Genomic DNA, 15,398 nt, shown 5'->3' with positions numbered 1-15,398 from the left:
GCCGCTGCCTATTGCTCCCTTGGTTGCAAGTCTTGTGGGGACCTTTAGCGTTTAGGAGAAAGAAAATTCACTGGAAGAGGAGATTTGAATAGTCATGCCCCAACGAGGGCCTGCCAATAATCTTGAAAAGGATTCTGTCCCTTTTTCCTCAAAAGGGTTCTGTAGGATTGACATATTAGATTTTAGGAAGGCAATCGTCAAAATAACTTAGCAAACTGACTTTTGCAGATACTGATGTCCAACCATAAAATTCTGGAAACCGAAGTAGTTAGCAGGTAATTTCTGTGTTTACCTTCAAGGGAGGTGTCACTGTACATAATTTTGAAGTGGGGAGGGGGACTGGCTAAAAAGAGAAAAAGCAACCAAACTGATATAAAACAAACAAAAAATATTTTATTGTGCATTAAAATTCATTCCCTAGACAATGGATAATGCACGCATTGGATGACATTAGTAGACATAGAAAAGAGGCATTTGGACAATTATCAACATTGACGAATGTGGGGACGCCATAAACATTAAGCTTTATCAGGTTATTGGACTTCCTGAATATAACATTGGCTAAAAGGAACTTACAACACAAAAACATTTAGTTTAATTTTTTTTAAATGTCACTCATTTTATCTACCAACCTCGACAGTAACTAAAAAATGAGGTACAGAAATCTGAGTATGGAGCGGAAGTCCAAGGCACTTTGGAGCCCCATTATTTCCTTATTGAGTAGGATTAACTCAGTTATGAAACTCCCCATACCCCAGGTTTACTGCATAGAAAAGCACTATTTACCCACCTCAATGAGGTGTTGTGGGGATTCATGCTTATAAAGTGCTTCAGGTGCCTTAGAAGAAAGGCAACATAGAAGTATGAAATAAGCTTACATATGTATTTCAAAAGAAATGAAAAAAACAAAAACAATTTTGGCACAATGGGAAGAGTGCCTCCTATTTAAAGAATCACACTTGGCTATTTATAAAAACTTATCACCTCAATGGTTTCTTGTTTGTTTGTTTGTTTGTTTTAGTTGAGAGAATAAATGTTTCTGTGTTGCCAGTTTTACAACAGTCATTCTCAACCCCGGCTGTGTTATCAGAATCACATTAAAAATATAGATCCTTGGCCCACAGCCTAGACCTACAGAATTAAAGTCTCTCAGAGTGGTATTTTTTTAAAGGACCTATAGAAGAATTGGATGCATACAAAAGTTTTAAAAACATTTATTTAGAAAAATGTCAATGCATTAAACATTTATTTTCTTCCAGAACATTTTTCTTAAGAATGAATGAAGTTGAATCAGGGTATCAACTTCTTATTGCCTTTTCCCCTTCCCATGTCCCACACAGACTTAGAACATCACACACACACACACACACACACACACACACACACACACTCACTCACTCACACACACAAACACACTTTTTAGTTCTGCCCTTGAATTAAAATGTGATAGTGGTAAAATCTGATAATAGCAAATAAACCAAGAAGATATGCAAGGACTTGCACTTCGTCCTCACTGTGCCCGAAGCAAATGGATGTTTCCCATTTGCCAGAACGGAATGGTTTAAATATGCATTTCCAATTTGGAAATAAGTAAAATCAGCACTTCCTGGGAACACATCAGCTGAATGGATGCTGACAGACAAAAGTAAGAGAGGTTATAGCGGCCAACCATGAAGAAAGGCTATAGTGACTACTCCTCCGTTTGGAGATCGCCTGCATCTCAGCAAACACCTTATGCTTGATGGGTGCTTCATCAAGGTAAATAGAACAGAATGATTAGAACCGGTGACTGTAATTTAAAATGCCTTTTAAAAAAAAAAAATGATCAGTTTGCTCCACTGCAATTCTTAATCCTTAGTAACTACTTTCATTTCTTGACTGGCTCAAAGTCTTCTATTCACTAGCTCATCTAATGTAGAGAAGAGTCCATAGCGGCAAGCACACATATCTCATCATGCCGCCTGCAGGTCTAAAACAGAAGAGCCCCCTCTGGGTGCCTTGCAATGGAACGAATGGAGTCTGCAGAGAAATTATTTCTCTACACACAGAACGTCCTCTGAGGCTGGCCAAAATTTTTACAATGTCAAGAACTCGTGAATCATAGCAACACAGAATAGTCCCGCTTCTTGGGAAAAGAGAAATGAGGGGAAAAAAATACAGGAGATAGAGGCTGCATAGAGAATAGGATATGTTTAAAAAAATCAGTCAGCGTCAGCCACCGTGTAATTTTTCTCTGAAAAAACAGTCTCATACTGCCTTCCAATATTGCTCTAAACATTAGAGGCAACTTTGTACACAAAGGCTGCTGGAACTGGCTTGGGGAGTTGCTTTTTGCGTGTTTCCCAGGGGGACAAGGATGCCAGCAGCAGAATAAAACCTCCCAGCAGGACGCAGAAGCCACTGAAAAAAAATGCAATGTCATAGGTCTGGGTCCAGTCATAAAACCAACCTGGAGAGAGAGAGGAAGAAAAAAGTGAGTTTGATATAAGTAGTATGAATATGAAGCCCATACTCTAACTTCATCAATTTTATACAGTTAATATTAGAATATACATTCCATCTACTCAAAGTAGATGGCCTGCTGGGAATTAGAAAAGGAGAATTTCTCAAAATTTGGACAAGAATAAACAGGCATTTTGGTTTCCTCCCAAATAAAGAATAAACAAATCCCCGAGCGAGAACATCGGCTTTGCAACTATAGCAAAGTGATTTTTTTTGTGGTTAATCCTCGTCCGAAGATATTTTTCCATGGATTTTTAGAGCAAGTGGGAAGGAGAGATATCGGTGTGAGAGAAACACATCGATTGATTGCCTCCCACAAGCACTGTACCAGGGATTGAGCCTGCAATGGAGGTACGTGCCCTTGTTGGGAATTGAACCCGGGACCCTCCATTCCGCAGGCCGATGCTCTATCCACTGAGCCAAACCGGCTAGGGCGGCAGAGTGATTTTGAATAAATCATCATCATGACACTTCCCATGCAGATTTATTTTGGGCAAATCTGTGCTATTATTACAATCCGAAATTCTATATCCTGGGGAATCACAAAGGAGAACAGTAAAATGGGTGACTTTAAGATAAATATCTTACCAACAATTGGTGGTCCAAGGCTATTTCCAAGTCCAGCAAAGAACATTAATATCCCATAGGCGTGGGCTAATTTTTCAATCCCCACAGTCTTTGTGGTCACATACGGGAAGATGGACCAATTACCAGTGAGAAACCCTAGGATCCCAGAAAGTATGGCCAACATGACATAACTTTTGGCAAATGGAATTGCACACAAGGCCAGGCCCATGAGTATTAAGGTAGCTATGTAAAGATATAAGGTATTAATCCACTTGAAGTCAGCCAGTATCCCCAACAGGAGTTTGCCAACTGCTGTCATAATGCCAATAATGGAAATAAGAGGCACGATAAACTCTTCCTCTTTCACATTTGAACTTCTTGCTACGTCTTCCATAAGTAATGAAGGCGGAAAGCCTCCGACGTCGAAAAGAAAGATAGCGATGAAGAGTGCCGAAAACACTTTGTTTTTAAAAAGAGCCACAGTTTCTCCACAGTAGTTTTTATATAATTGCCACTTCCGCTTGGCAAGCTGTTTGCAAAAATACGTCTGTTCTGCCACCTTCTTTTTGTAGGTTTCCGTCTCTTTTGTGTGTGCCGTGCTTGCTGGGTTCTGACAAAGGAGGCCGTCCTGCTTCCAGTCACCATTGGCCAGCGTGCTCCTGCAGGTCTCCTCGCCTCCGTAGCTTTTTTCAAGGATGTTTATGCTTTCTTCTAGGTTCTTTTCTTTTTCGTTGTAAATGGAGTATCTGTCTGGTACATTTTCCAGAGCTGTTTTCTCAGGCAAAGGGCAATCGGAGGACCGGAGGGGTCTCATCAGACTGCCGCAGGGTAATATATTTAAAGCTAAAGCACCCACAATCAGCAGGCACCCGTCCAGTCCATAGAACTCAATCAGCAGCTTCTGCAGAGCAGCATATATAAAAAGTCCAACACTTGAACCTGAAAAGGAAACGGAACTGTTCAATCTTAATCTCTTATAACGTGGGGCTCTCGGGACAAGTATGATCGGTACCGCAGTGCAATTTCTTTTTTTCCACTGGCACTCGGGCGTGCCATCATATGAAAAATCACAGCAAGAATATGAAAGGTGATGATAACAACAATAATAGTAATACTGATAGAATATTTATTTTAAGAAATTGAATTTGTAGTTCAGACAGCGTTCAGCACTTCACATTGCATGATCTTGTTTAATCCCGATAGTGATCATATTGTGTAGGTCCTATTATTATTCCCAACCTGTACCTGAGGTGACTGAAGGCTAGAAAGGTTGAGAAATTTGCCGCAGGCCACCGAGCTGTAAATGGCATAAGTAGGAGGTACACTCAATCATTCTGACTCCTGGAGCCCATATTCGTATCAAATACCTTAAGCAACTACTTTTTTTGTACTTATTATGTGCCAGGCTCTGTGCTATATATTTATTCCCTTTTAACAAGCAAATATTCATATTTTATTTTTTGAGCTGAACAATGTATTTTAATTTTTATGGGATATTTGTCATGGTGTGATAGTTCAAATCCATTGCTAAATCACCAGAATATAATGATTCACATTACTAAACCATGAAAAGAATAAAGTGGAATTTGATAGGGTATTGAAAACACAAAGTATGCCTAGTAAATTTTCCTGGATTTTCTGGGTGTTTTGTTTTTTTTTTTAAAGCATAGATCACACTAAATATACTGGAACTTCATGTTACATCAGCCGAATTAATTAGCGGTGTTCTGATTTCAACTTTTTAAAAAATTGCGTATTTTAAAATTTAAATATCATTGAAAAATGTCACCTAAAAAGCAGGAGAGTAATAAATAGAACTGTTTAAAAATAGGTAAATAGGTGGATCATACTTTTAAGATGATCTATACCAAATTACTTCGTCACCCCAACAGGATGCCATGCTTGAAGCAAAAACCCATCTTATCAAAAATTCTTACAAATAACCAAATGACTCTCAGACTTTTAAAGAAGCATTTTCTCTGGGACCATAGTTGTCTCTCTAACATCTTAGACGTTAACTTTTTAATGCCCTCCCTAAAAATTCTTTGCATTAAAATGTTAGTAGCTCATATTGATGTAATGACAGCTACAATAATATCATTTTGTGGTAAGATAGTATCTTCTTTGCTGACTATTGAAAAATAATACATAGACCAATTTAATCCTTCCCTTACCTTTTTAAAAGTGACACATACTCCCAAAGTTAAAAGCACTTCAGAAAACAAACCGAAAGAAAAGAAAATAGCACTATTTCATGTACTTCTGTACTGCAGTAACCTCCATTCACTGTTAATTCACATTTTTGCCTAATACCATATCTCTGTATAGATCCTAACCAAGTGCCCTAACATTAGATACCTACAAATACTCTTGGCGTTCTGCAAGTTCTGTGTTTTGACCTTAAATTGAAAAAATAAGCAACTTCTCCATTGCTCATCAACTAAGTTTAGCCCTCAACATCATGAAATACAAGAAAGACATTTAAATTAATTCAACCAAAATATATAGAATACATATGATGTGCTAAGTATATGATAGGACAGCACAATCAAATTACACACTAGTAGTTTCCCCAGCCTACATCTCACAAGAATGCAGCCAAAGCTTAGAAAGATGCAGGAATCCTTTCAGGGCAATAAAGAGTAATTCAAAGCTTTCTTGTGGAACTCTGTAAACTGAAAATTACAATTTTTAATTTTCAAAAAGAAAACCCTAATTTAAAAATCCTCAGTGTAAATGGTGAAGTGAAATAAAGGATGAATTATGCTTCCATGCATGTCTAAGTTATATATTATCACAAAGAGGGAAAATAGTAATTGATGTTCAGTTACTGCAACAGTAAGAGAGACACTCATGCTTTGATTAACTATTAACACCAGGGACCAATATTCTTTTTCTATAAAGGTCCAGAGAATACATGTTTAAGCCATAGAGGGCCATACAATCTTTGTCGTAAATGCTCCACTCTGCCCCTGAAGCAAGAAAGGGGCCAGAGAAGGTTTGTAAAGGAATGAGCATGGTTGTGTTCCAATACAACTTCATTTATGAGCACTGAAATTTCACATCATTTTCCCCTGCCATAAAAATATCTTCTTATGATTTTTAAAAACTACACTAAAAAGCAAAAATCATTCTTAGCTTGTGAGCGGTCCAAATACAGGCAGTACACCAGACTTGGGCCATGGGCATTAGTTTACCAACCCCTACGGGGCAAGACCGAGTTCCCAAAACCTTCATTTAATGCCTAGGCTCCTTTCAACTAGGTCCCATATTGCAAGGATTTTCACTATTAACTTCTGTTCAATTTAAAAATATTCTACTGTGAGTTATATGTTGCTTGTCATCTCTTTCACTGAAGGTGAATGCTATAGACTGTCTGTGTTCCCCAAAATTCATATGCTGAAACCTAGCCCTCCAGGTGATGATATTAGGAGGTGGGACCTATGGGAGGTGATTAGGTCATGATGGCGAGGCCCTCATGAATGGGGTTAGTGCCCTTATAAAAGAGACCCCAAGAGCACCCTCTCCCCTTCGGCCATCTGAGGACATAATGAAATGATGACCTCTGTGAACCAGAAGATGGACCCTCACCAGACACTGAATTTGCTGGTGCCTTGTTCTTGGATTTCCCAGCCTCCAGAACTATAAAAAATACATTTCTATTGTTTATAAGCTGTCCACTCTATGGTACTTTCTTATAGCAACTTGAACAGACTAGGACAGTAGATTCATGCTTCTCCCTAATTTTGCCTCACCTAGCTCCCTGTGAGTTGACACTGTAAACTCCTTAATTCTGCCAAGTCTTGACTGTCCATAGTAGCTCCATTTTTGGCTCAAGTCCTTATGCCCTCCTCCCTAGACTGAGTGAAAAGCAGGAGCAGCTCTCTCAATAAACAATTTTCAACATCTTCAGCACAGATAAATTTGGAGATTCAGGGAAATCTAGGTCATAATTATAATGGCTAATACTTTTAGAGCCCTTACCATGTGTCTTACACAATAACTCTTTTAATATTCCCAATAACCTGATGGGACTCTTTTATTCCCACTTTACAGTTCAGAAAACTGAGGCTTAATAGTTAACAGAACCATTAACTAACTTGTCCATCAACAGAGAGCTAGTGGATGCAACACAGGCAGGATTCAACACCAGGTCTGACTTCAGAGTCTGTGCCTGTTGCATCATTATAGTGCCTCTACAAAAAAATATATAGGATAGGTAAGACCTATTGTCCTTTAAGCTTCCATGCCTATTATCACACTCCCCACACTTTTGGGCGATCCTGTCGGGTTCTTGAAACTGCATTTCAACTGTTCTGGATTCTCCATCTTGTTTTTTCTATTTCTGTTCCCATTACTATCTTAGCCATGTCCTCTGATTCTGGCCATGTCTCCCCCTACACTACGATTCCCATTTCTCACCTGCCAATGCTTCTTTAAACCACCTTGAGTAAATATCCAGCTAGATATAATTCCATCTGGAATCACTCTGCTGCCCGGGTTGGCCTCAGGAACAAAACATTAATTTGGATCCTGTGGTCAGATCTACTACTAAAGTTCTTCAGCGTATCTGAAAGCCTGGCTTCCCAAGAACACCCACTCACTAACAAGGAGCGTACGTAAACATACAGCTTTTACTAAACTTGGCAGCTTTATCTCCTAACCAAACTCATAAGATATTGGCTACAGAAACTTTGATAAATTCCCTAAACAGCCTAGGGGAAAAAATCCAACTGAAAAATAAAGCACCACTTTAAAATATCAGAGTCCAGAAATTTTTATGTTTATATTCCCCAACCCCGCAGTGATCATCTCTTGATTATTAAAGGAACAGCAAGAGTAAACAGCCTGTCCCTGGCTGTGCACATAGGTCAGTGAGCTGTATTCATAAATCAGTCTTTTCCACTTTTTGTGTGTGGGAAATGTAAGTTTCACAATAAATGGAGGTCGAGAGCCATCAGCATCCGTCTTTCTGACAGTGTCGCCATTTCCCTTCCTTTTCTCCTGTCTTTCTCGGGTATAAGGTGCTTTATATACATGCTGTCCACTTCCTTCAGCAAGGTTCTCACCAGCACATGACTCTCAATTCACTGGGCCCATAAGCTTTCTTTCCGATATGATATTTGTGGACGAAGAAAAAGGGTTCTATGGAAAGTAAGCTCACAGGGTGATCTCATCCATCATAAATTCCTAACTCGGCTGGGTTGTCATTCCCTAGGCCTACAACTGTTTAGTAAAAGATTGATTTTTGCCTGAAGCAAGCCCTGTCCAGTGTTGCTGCGCCTCTAGGTTAACACACCTTTGAAATAAATGGTTTTTCATATGTCTATCTTAGGCTTTTCTGAATGCTATGCCACATTTACAGTGGAAAATAAAATTTCCTTGTAGGAATAGAGCAAAAGAAAAAAAAGGTGCTACCTGAGTGGTAGCTGAGGGTAGTTAGTTACACATATCTGTTTGCCAACTTTTAACTTTAATTAGAAGGCTGAATAGGGGCAATACTGTACTTATTTTGAAAATGTACCTGTTGAAATCAGGCCAAGTGCAAGGCCTCGGCGGCTGTCAAAATACTGGCACGTAATGGTCACTGTTGCAGTGTACAATAAGCCACATCCGAGACCTAAACAGAAGAAGACATTGCATAGATTAATTACATATATTACTTCAATGCAAAAAAAACGGGGGTGGGGAATAATTCCAATAGGGCATTCTGTCACCAGCTGGCTGAAACTCTTCCAAATATGAATTCCTAGATGCATTCAATGCTAGTCGTGCAGCTCCAATGGACACATTTATGTAGGCTCCGTTTCCACTCTACACACCCAAAGGTCAGGGACAAGTTGAAAAAAAAATTCCAATTTATAAAGCATAAATGATTAATGCAAGTTTAAATTAAGATATTGTAGGGAGAGAAAATGGTGAAATCACATACCAAATAGCAAAGTGTAATCAAATGTGCCCATTTAATATCTCTGTCTCGCTTCCCAAGTTCTTGTCCTTCGCTCACTGTTCTTTCTCCTCTAAGTCCTCTAAACAATTTTATAAAATCCCTTTCATCATCCCAACCTATTTTGCAAGAGCTTATAGCTTGCACACCTCAGTTTGCAAAACAAAGACCCTCAGGCATGTCCCTGGTTGTCTTCAGACTAACACATCACAGTAAAATGGATACTTGTAAGTTTTTTTCTTTTAGAGCTGAAAATTATTATGAACAAAAAAGGGATTATGTCATAAATCTGACAAGCACAGTAACTGAAAATAACCTCCCAAGGTGAGCTGATCATAAATTTCTTTTGGGGCAGGTCATGGTAAGTAGTTAAGCACCAGGCCTATAACTTTCTTTGTAAAAGGTTTATCTGTGCCTGAAGCTTTGTCCATCCTACTTGTGCATTTAGGTTAACACATCTTTGAAATGCCAGAGTAATTCTCTTTTCCAGACTCCTCAAAGGTATAGCCGCCCTCAAGGGAGCACACAATCTTGTTGCCTGAACACCATCTACTTACTGTAACTGTTAAAATGTTAACTATCCTCTACCCACCAATGTAAAGGGAGTATATATCCCTCCATTTTTTATCCAACCTGGGAGATTTCTTGAACTTGCTTTCTCCCATCTCCTTTACCTACCACCAATAGATTTTATGTAATCTCCTTAAATTCCCTCCTTTGATCCCAAATACATAAAAAGAACTGCAAAACTGTCATTCTTGGGAGCATTTTCTCAAACTCTTGAGATCTTACTTCTAGGCATGTCCTCCATTTGGCTCAGATAAACTCTTCCATCACTTTGGACATTCTCATAACAACATTACCTTATTTAGAAGTAAAATGTCATGATGTCTTTTAGTTTAAAGTATTTTCACCAAAAAAAGACAAAAGAAATAAAAGATGAATAATTATTAAATGTAAGTGGTATATAGTTGCTTGTTATACTATTCTCTACTTTTCTGTAAATGTAAACTTCTCCTTTCTTGATACCCAACGTTCAATGTTTATCTCCTCCAAGGCTCTTGTTTGTTAGCTTAAACTTTTCATCCCTATTGAGTACCTACTGACCTCAGTTTGTTTTTCATAAAAATTTCATCTGGCTTCTAACCCATAACATTTTGCTTTTCATCTGCAACATCACCTGTTCTTAAGAATCACTTTATAAACGACACATAAGCTACAGTCTAAAAACTGAATTTTAACCATGGCCCATTAGATAAGTTATTAAGATCATTTTCATTACTTTTAATTGCTACCTGTACTATACTTAGAAAAAAATACTTGGACTTAACAAATATATCACATAAACATTCTAGGAAATTAACTCTTAAAATAACCCAGGACTCAGATGATCATCTTTGATTGCATAAAAAGTCCTCTTTAAAAATGAGATAGATTAAAACAATTACACTTAAATAAACCTTTTAAAATAAAGCATCCTTTCGTCTGAGTTCAGGGAAGAAATACAACTAAAACAGGAGTTGGACTGGTTTATACAGTTGTTATTACTATATATAGTACACTTTAAGACATGATATAAGACTTGTTTCTGGACAACCAATTTTGTGAAATAAAATAGTTACTCTTCACTAAGGAAGAGGGATGAATTTAGTTTCCTGTGATTTGGTTGTTAGGGCTCTTACAAATGTTAGGTATTTAGACACACACACACAAAGACAATTACTAAATGCCAGTCTAGAAAAGTTGAAATAGCAACTTTTAAACTTGTAATTTTGGCTAAAAATAAGTAAGTTTTTAAAAATTGTTGTAAGGCCATGGGTTTCAGATAAGATTATCTCGCTTTTTTAAAAATGTAGCATAAATTTGAAATGCCTTTTCTTTAAACTTTTCAAAAAGCAGAAGGTGGCATGAGGCCTCCCCACGTCTGTATCAGGATGATCTTAAATCAGCAGTTATTAACGAGACATCTCCAGAGTCCCCAAGATCTTTCATGGAGCCCGCAAAGTCAAAACTCTTTTCATAATAATACTAAGATGTGGTTTTTTACATTGTGTTCACATTTATGCTGATGGTCAGTAAAACTGGAAGAGCCTTAGCACAATCATAGTACTGGTGACAAATTTTACACCTTCTATGCTTCACCATCACATGCTCACAGTAAAAACAAACACATTTTTAAAAAAATGCTTAGTCTGAATTACAATTGTTGCAAGGAAAGCGCTTATGTAATCTTTTTACTAGTCAGCTAAAATAGCCACTTTTCTCTTGTAACCTTGTTTGTATTTGAAAGAATGTATGACAAAGTAGTTTATTCAGACTTGGGTATTTTGGCAGATGTTTCCTGGAAAACAAATTAATAAGGGAAACAACTGACAGTTGTTACCAATGATAGAAATTTCAGCAAAAACAAGAATTTTGGAAATTTGTGTCTATCACCATGAATTTGACAACTTCCCTATACATACAGATTTTCTGATGAGCCTACTGATGATGCTAACACAAATGATTTTTAAGATGTATAATGAAATGTGCCAACATTTAAAAATTCTCGAATAACTCAACAAACTGTTATTTTTCAAATAACCAATTCATGATGTTACAAAATCAGGTTTGAATGCAGAGATCAAAGTACAGACTAAACAAATGGACTTAATATAACAGGGCACAAAAGTCTTCTGATGTGGTATCAGGTTCCAAATTGCAATTAACCTTCAGAAAATTGTCCCTTACTGAATGACAAAAAAGAATATCTACAATTACCTGAAAAAGCTATTAAAATCTCCTCCATTTTCCAACTATACCTTTGTGTGAGACCAGATTTCCTTCATACACTTCAATCAGAAAAACATATTGCAACAACTGAGTACAGAGCAGATAGGAGAATGCAGATGTCTTCTAGAAGCCGAACATTAAAAATATTTGTGAAAATGTAAAACAATGTTACTCTTCTCAATTTTGTTTTGTTATGAAAAAATAGAGTTGTTTTTCTTTCTTTTTAAAATATTTTTATTTCTTTCAGAGAGGAAGGCAGAGGAGAGAGAGATAGAAACATCAATGATGAGAGAGAATCATTGATGGGCTGCCTCCTGATGCCCCTTACTGAGGATGGAGCCAGCAACCCAGGAATGTGCCCTGACAGGGAATCAAAAGAAGACCTTCTGGTTCATAGGTCGACGCTCAACCACTGAGCCATACCGGCCAGGCAGAAATAGAGTTATTTTTCATAGTAAGTATGTTAGTTATATTAACATGTAGTGGGTTTGTTGTTACCTTGAAATAAATCACTAAACAAATATTTTTAAATTTCTCAGCTTTTAAGATAGTAAATCTTAACAGGATAAGTATCCATCAATATAATCTACATAATCAAAAGCTCTGTGGGTGTCCTAAAATAAAAAAGTACAAAGGGACCCAAGACTAAAAAGGTTGGAAGCCACTGCCTTAAAGCATCCCCTGGTCTTCAATAATTTTTTTACTAGACTTCCAACAGTGGGGAAAAAATCTGAGCATAAACCTTCAGTATAAACATAATAATTTTAAAACTAAATATCTGTATCACTAACAACTCAAAGCATAAACATTAGTAAAATATCATTGTTTCCTTTACTTAAATAGGTGGAAACTAAATATATTTACAGCTTCTATTTCCTTTTCACACCGTATGTTCCATTTCTCACACCTCGGGGTGAAACCACAATGTCAGAGGCCCTTTCTTCCCTCATCTCTTCACATCAACCCAGACATCAAGCTGTTTATGACAGTGGTCACCAACCTTTCGGACCTCATGGACCACCAGTGGTCCGTGGACCACCAGTTGGCAACCGCTGGTTTATGACACCCACTGCTTAAATGATCACCACCCCCCTGCCTTTCTGCACTGCCACTGCCTCAGTTCACCTCATCTCTTCTGATCTGAGCTATAGCCTCTCAATCTCTGTTTTAGCCTCTGGTCCTTTCCCCACCATTCTACCTTCTAAACTGCTATCATATAATGCTCATCACATCACTCTCCTACAATAAGCTCCAAGCAAAAGTCTTTATCACTGACCTCTGTTACAACCATACTTTGACAGATTTGCAACTTCCCATATGACTTGTGCATTCATTAAACAAACATCCATGAGAAGACTGCACTCTATTTCATGTCTATGAGCATATGAACTCCTGGGATGTCCTCTCCCACCACTCATTTCCTTTACAACCTGTGTCCACCTGACCATATCCTAGTGTCCTTCAAACACTCAACTCAAGCCCAGCCAGTGTGGCTCAGTGGTTGAGTGTAGACCTATGAACCAGGAGGTCACGGTTCCAGTCCTAGTCCAGGCACATGCCCAGGTGTGGGCTTGATTCCCAGTGGGGTGTGTGCAGGAGGCAGCCAATCAATATATATTAAAAACTGTCTGTTAAAGTTGCCATAAAAAATTATGTTGTAGAAATATATTTATTGAATGGAAAGAAGTCCATGACAAGTTTTCAAAATATATAAGCAGAATGAACACAACAATCATTTTTTTTATTTTATGTATGTATGCATATATATAGTATTTATATGGGTATATAAATAAAAATATATGTATATTTTTTAAACTGAAAGAAAATACTGTAATATTATAAAATCCTTCTTTAAAATTTTTTAAAATATATTTTTATTGATTTTAGAGAGAGGGGAAGAGAAAGGGAGAGAGAAAAACATCCATCGGCTACCTCCTGCATTCCCCTTACTGGGGATCAAGCCCACAACCCCAGCATGTGGCTAGCATGAGAATCAAACCAGTGACATTTTGGTGTATAGGAAGATGCCCAACCAACAGAGCTAGGGCTATAAAATGCTTCTTAATCAGAATACTGAAAGCAATGAAATTTTGGTTTATTTTGGGGGGGTCAAGCAATAAAAAATTTGAAACGGTGTACATATTTTTTTAAATGCCTATGATTTATTTTTAAATATCCTGTGATTATACATATTTTGTGTGTGAAACTGAACAGACATCTATCGAACCCCTGAATTTGTAATATAAAATTTTCTTCCTGCAGTATTATTTTTATAAAAATAAAATATTTTAGTAACAGTGCATTTTAATATGGCAATATTAAGAAGTGCTAAAGGTGGAGCCACACAATCCAAACTCTATGTGTGCAAGAGGGAAACCAATTTACTCAGATTTGCCCAGGACTTCCCCCGTTTGACCACTAGAGGCCTCACATCCAAGGAAAGCCCTTAGTCCTGGACAAACTGGGACAGTTGGTCACTAAAGTGTAGGGACTTACTTCTCTCTTGGTCATTTCAGAGAATTCATTTCAGTATATTCTGAAACAAGCATTTCAACACCCTCTTTAAATATCTGAGTCAGTATGTCATATTCCTGTTCAGAGAGTTGGTTAGGATTGGCAATTGCAAATAGTATTACAGAAATATCTATTCCTGGAAATGAAATAATGAGAACGTAACTTAGGATGCTGAAAAAGATAAATAAGGTTAGAGCATCCAAGTGTAGCGCAGCTAAATGTAGGTGAAAGTAGTTAAATGTCAGTACTCTTACGTTTTCAGCCTAAAACATCTGCATGGAAAGTTAAAAAGTCCAAGTAGTTGGCCTTTTTCTTTTTCTTTTCTTTCTTTTTTTTTTTTTTTTTGACATAACTCTAAATTTTATATACTTAGCCCGAGTCTCCTGAACATGACATTGACTGGTTAAGAGCAAAGGTATAGATTCAAATCCCAACTCTATCATGTATTGGCTGTGTGACTTTGAGAATTTGAGAGTTTACTTAAACTTTCTTAGTTTCCTTATCTTTAAAACAATATCACAAGATAACTGTAAGGCTTAAAAGACATAAAAATTGCAAAAGATTTAATACCTGGAACATAATAAGGTACTAAAAGTAGCTATTATATTGGTACATTTTTTTCACTTTTACCTGAGTATAATGGCATTATGTGGATATAGCCTGAGACTAATTAGAAGATCAAAATTCCTTATTATAATTGAACATCCATGAGAGACAAAAGACTATCTTTAATGATCTAACCATTAGAAACAAAAAACAGCTTATAAAACTAATTGCTAAAGGAAATATATAGAGAATGACCTTTATCTCAATAGCTAGAACTAGAGTAAGAGAATCAGATTTTCTATGAATGTGGTTCCCCCCTCCCCAAGCTATGTTTTCTACGAATGTGGTTTTCCCCTCCCCTATGCAGATGTTACCAAGAAAATGAAGAAAAAGAAAATTAAATTTTCCCAAAATCAAGAAGAGAATATTAAGAAGACAGTAATCAGGTAACTAAATAACAATATCTTATGGAGAAAGAGAATAAAAGAAATTGACTTGAAGTTGTACTTTTCAGAAAAGCAAAGAGAAATTATTGGGAAGGCACTTGAGC

At 37.2% G+C, this 15,398-nt stretch overlaps 1 protein-coding gene across 2 annotated transcripts in view; it reads right to left on the bottom strand.

Annotated features, from left to right (window-relative positions):
- Nucleotides 1-373: 373 nt before the first annotated feature.
- SLC16A9 (solute carrier family 16 member 9) overlaps nucleotides 374-15,398 on the bottom strand; it is a 65,385-nt gene continuing 50,360 nt past the window's right edge. The window contains exons 4-6 of one of the 2 annotated variants that reach the window (XM_059662662.1): nucleotides 8,594-8,689; nucleotides 3,091-4,008; nucleotides 374-2,449 (exon numbers count right to left, since the gene is read on the bottom strand). In XM_059662662.1, coding sequence (XP_059518645.1) covers nucleotides 2,271-2,449; nucleotides 3,091-4,008; nucleotides 8,594-8,689 — 1,193 coding nt within the window. In that variant the 3' untranslated portion in view covers nucleotides 374-2,270. The remainder of the gene's footprint in view (nucleotides 2,450-3,090; nucleotides 4,009-8,593; nucleotides 8,690-15,398) is intronic. The other variant, XM_059662663.1, reaches the window with a different exon arrangement.

Source organism: Myotis daubentonii, chromosome 13 (genome assembly GCF_963259705.1).
Source record: "Myotis daubentonii chromosome 13, mMyoDau2.1, whole genome shotgun sequence".
NCBI classification, from domain to species: Eukaryota; Metazoa; Chordata; class Mammalia; order Chiroptera; family Vespertilionidae; genus Myotis; species Myotis daubentonii.
This window is presented reverse-complemented; position numbering and strand designations above follow the sequence as displayed.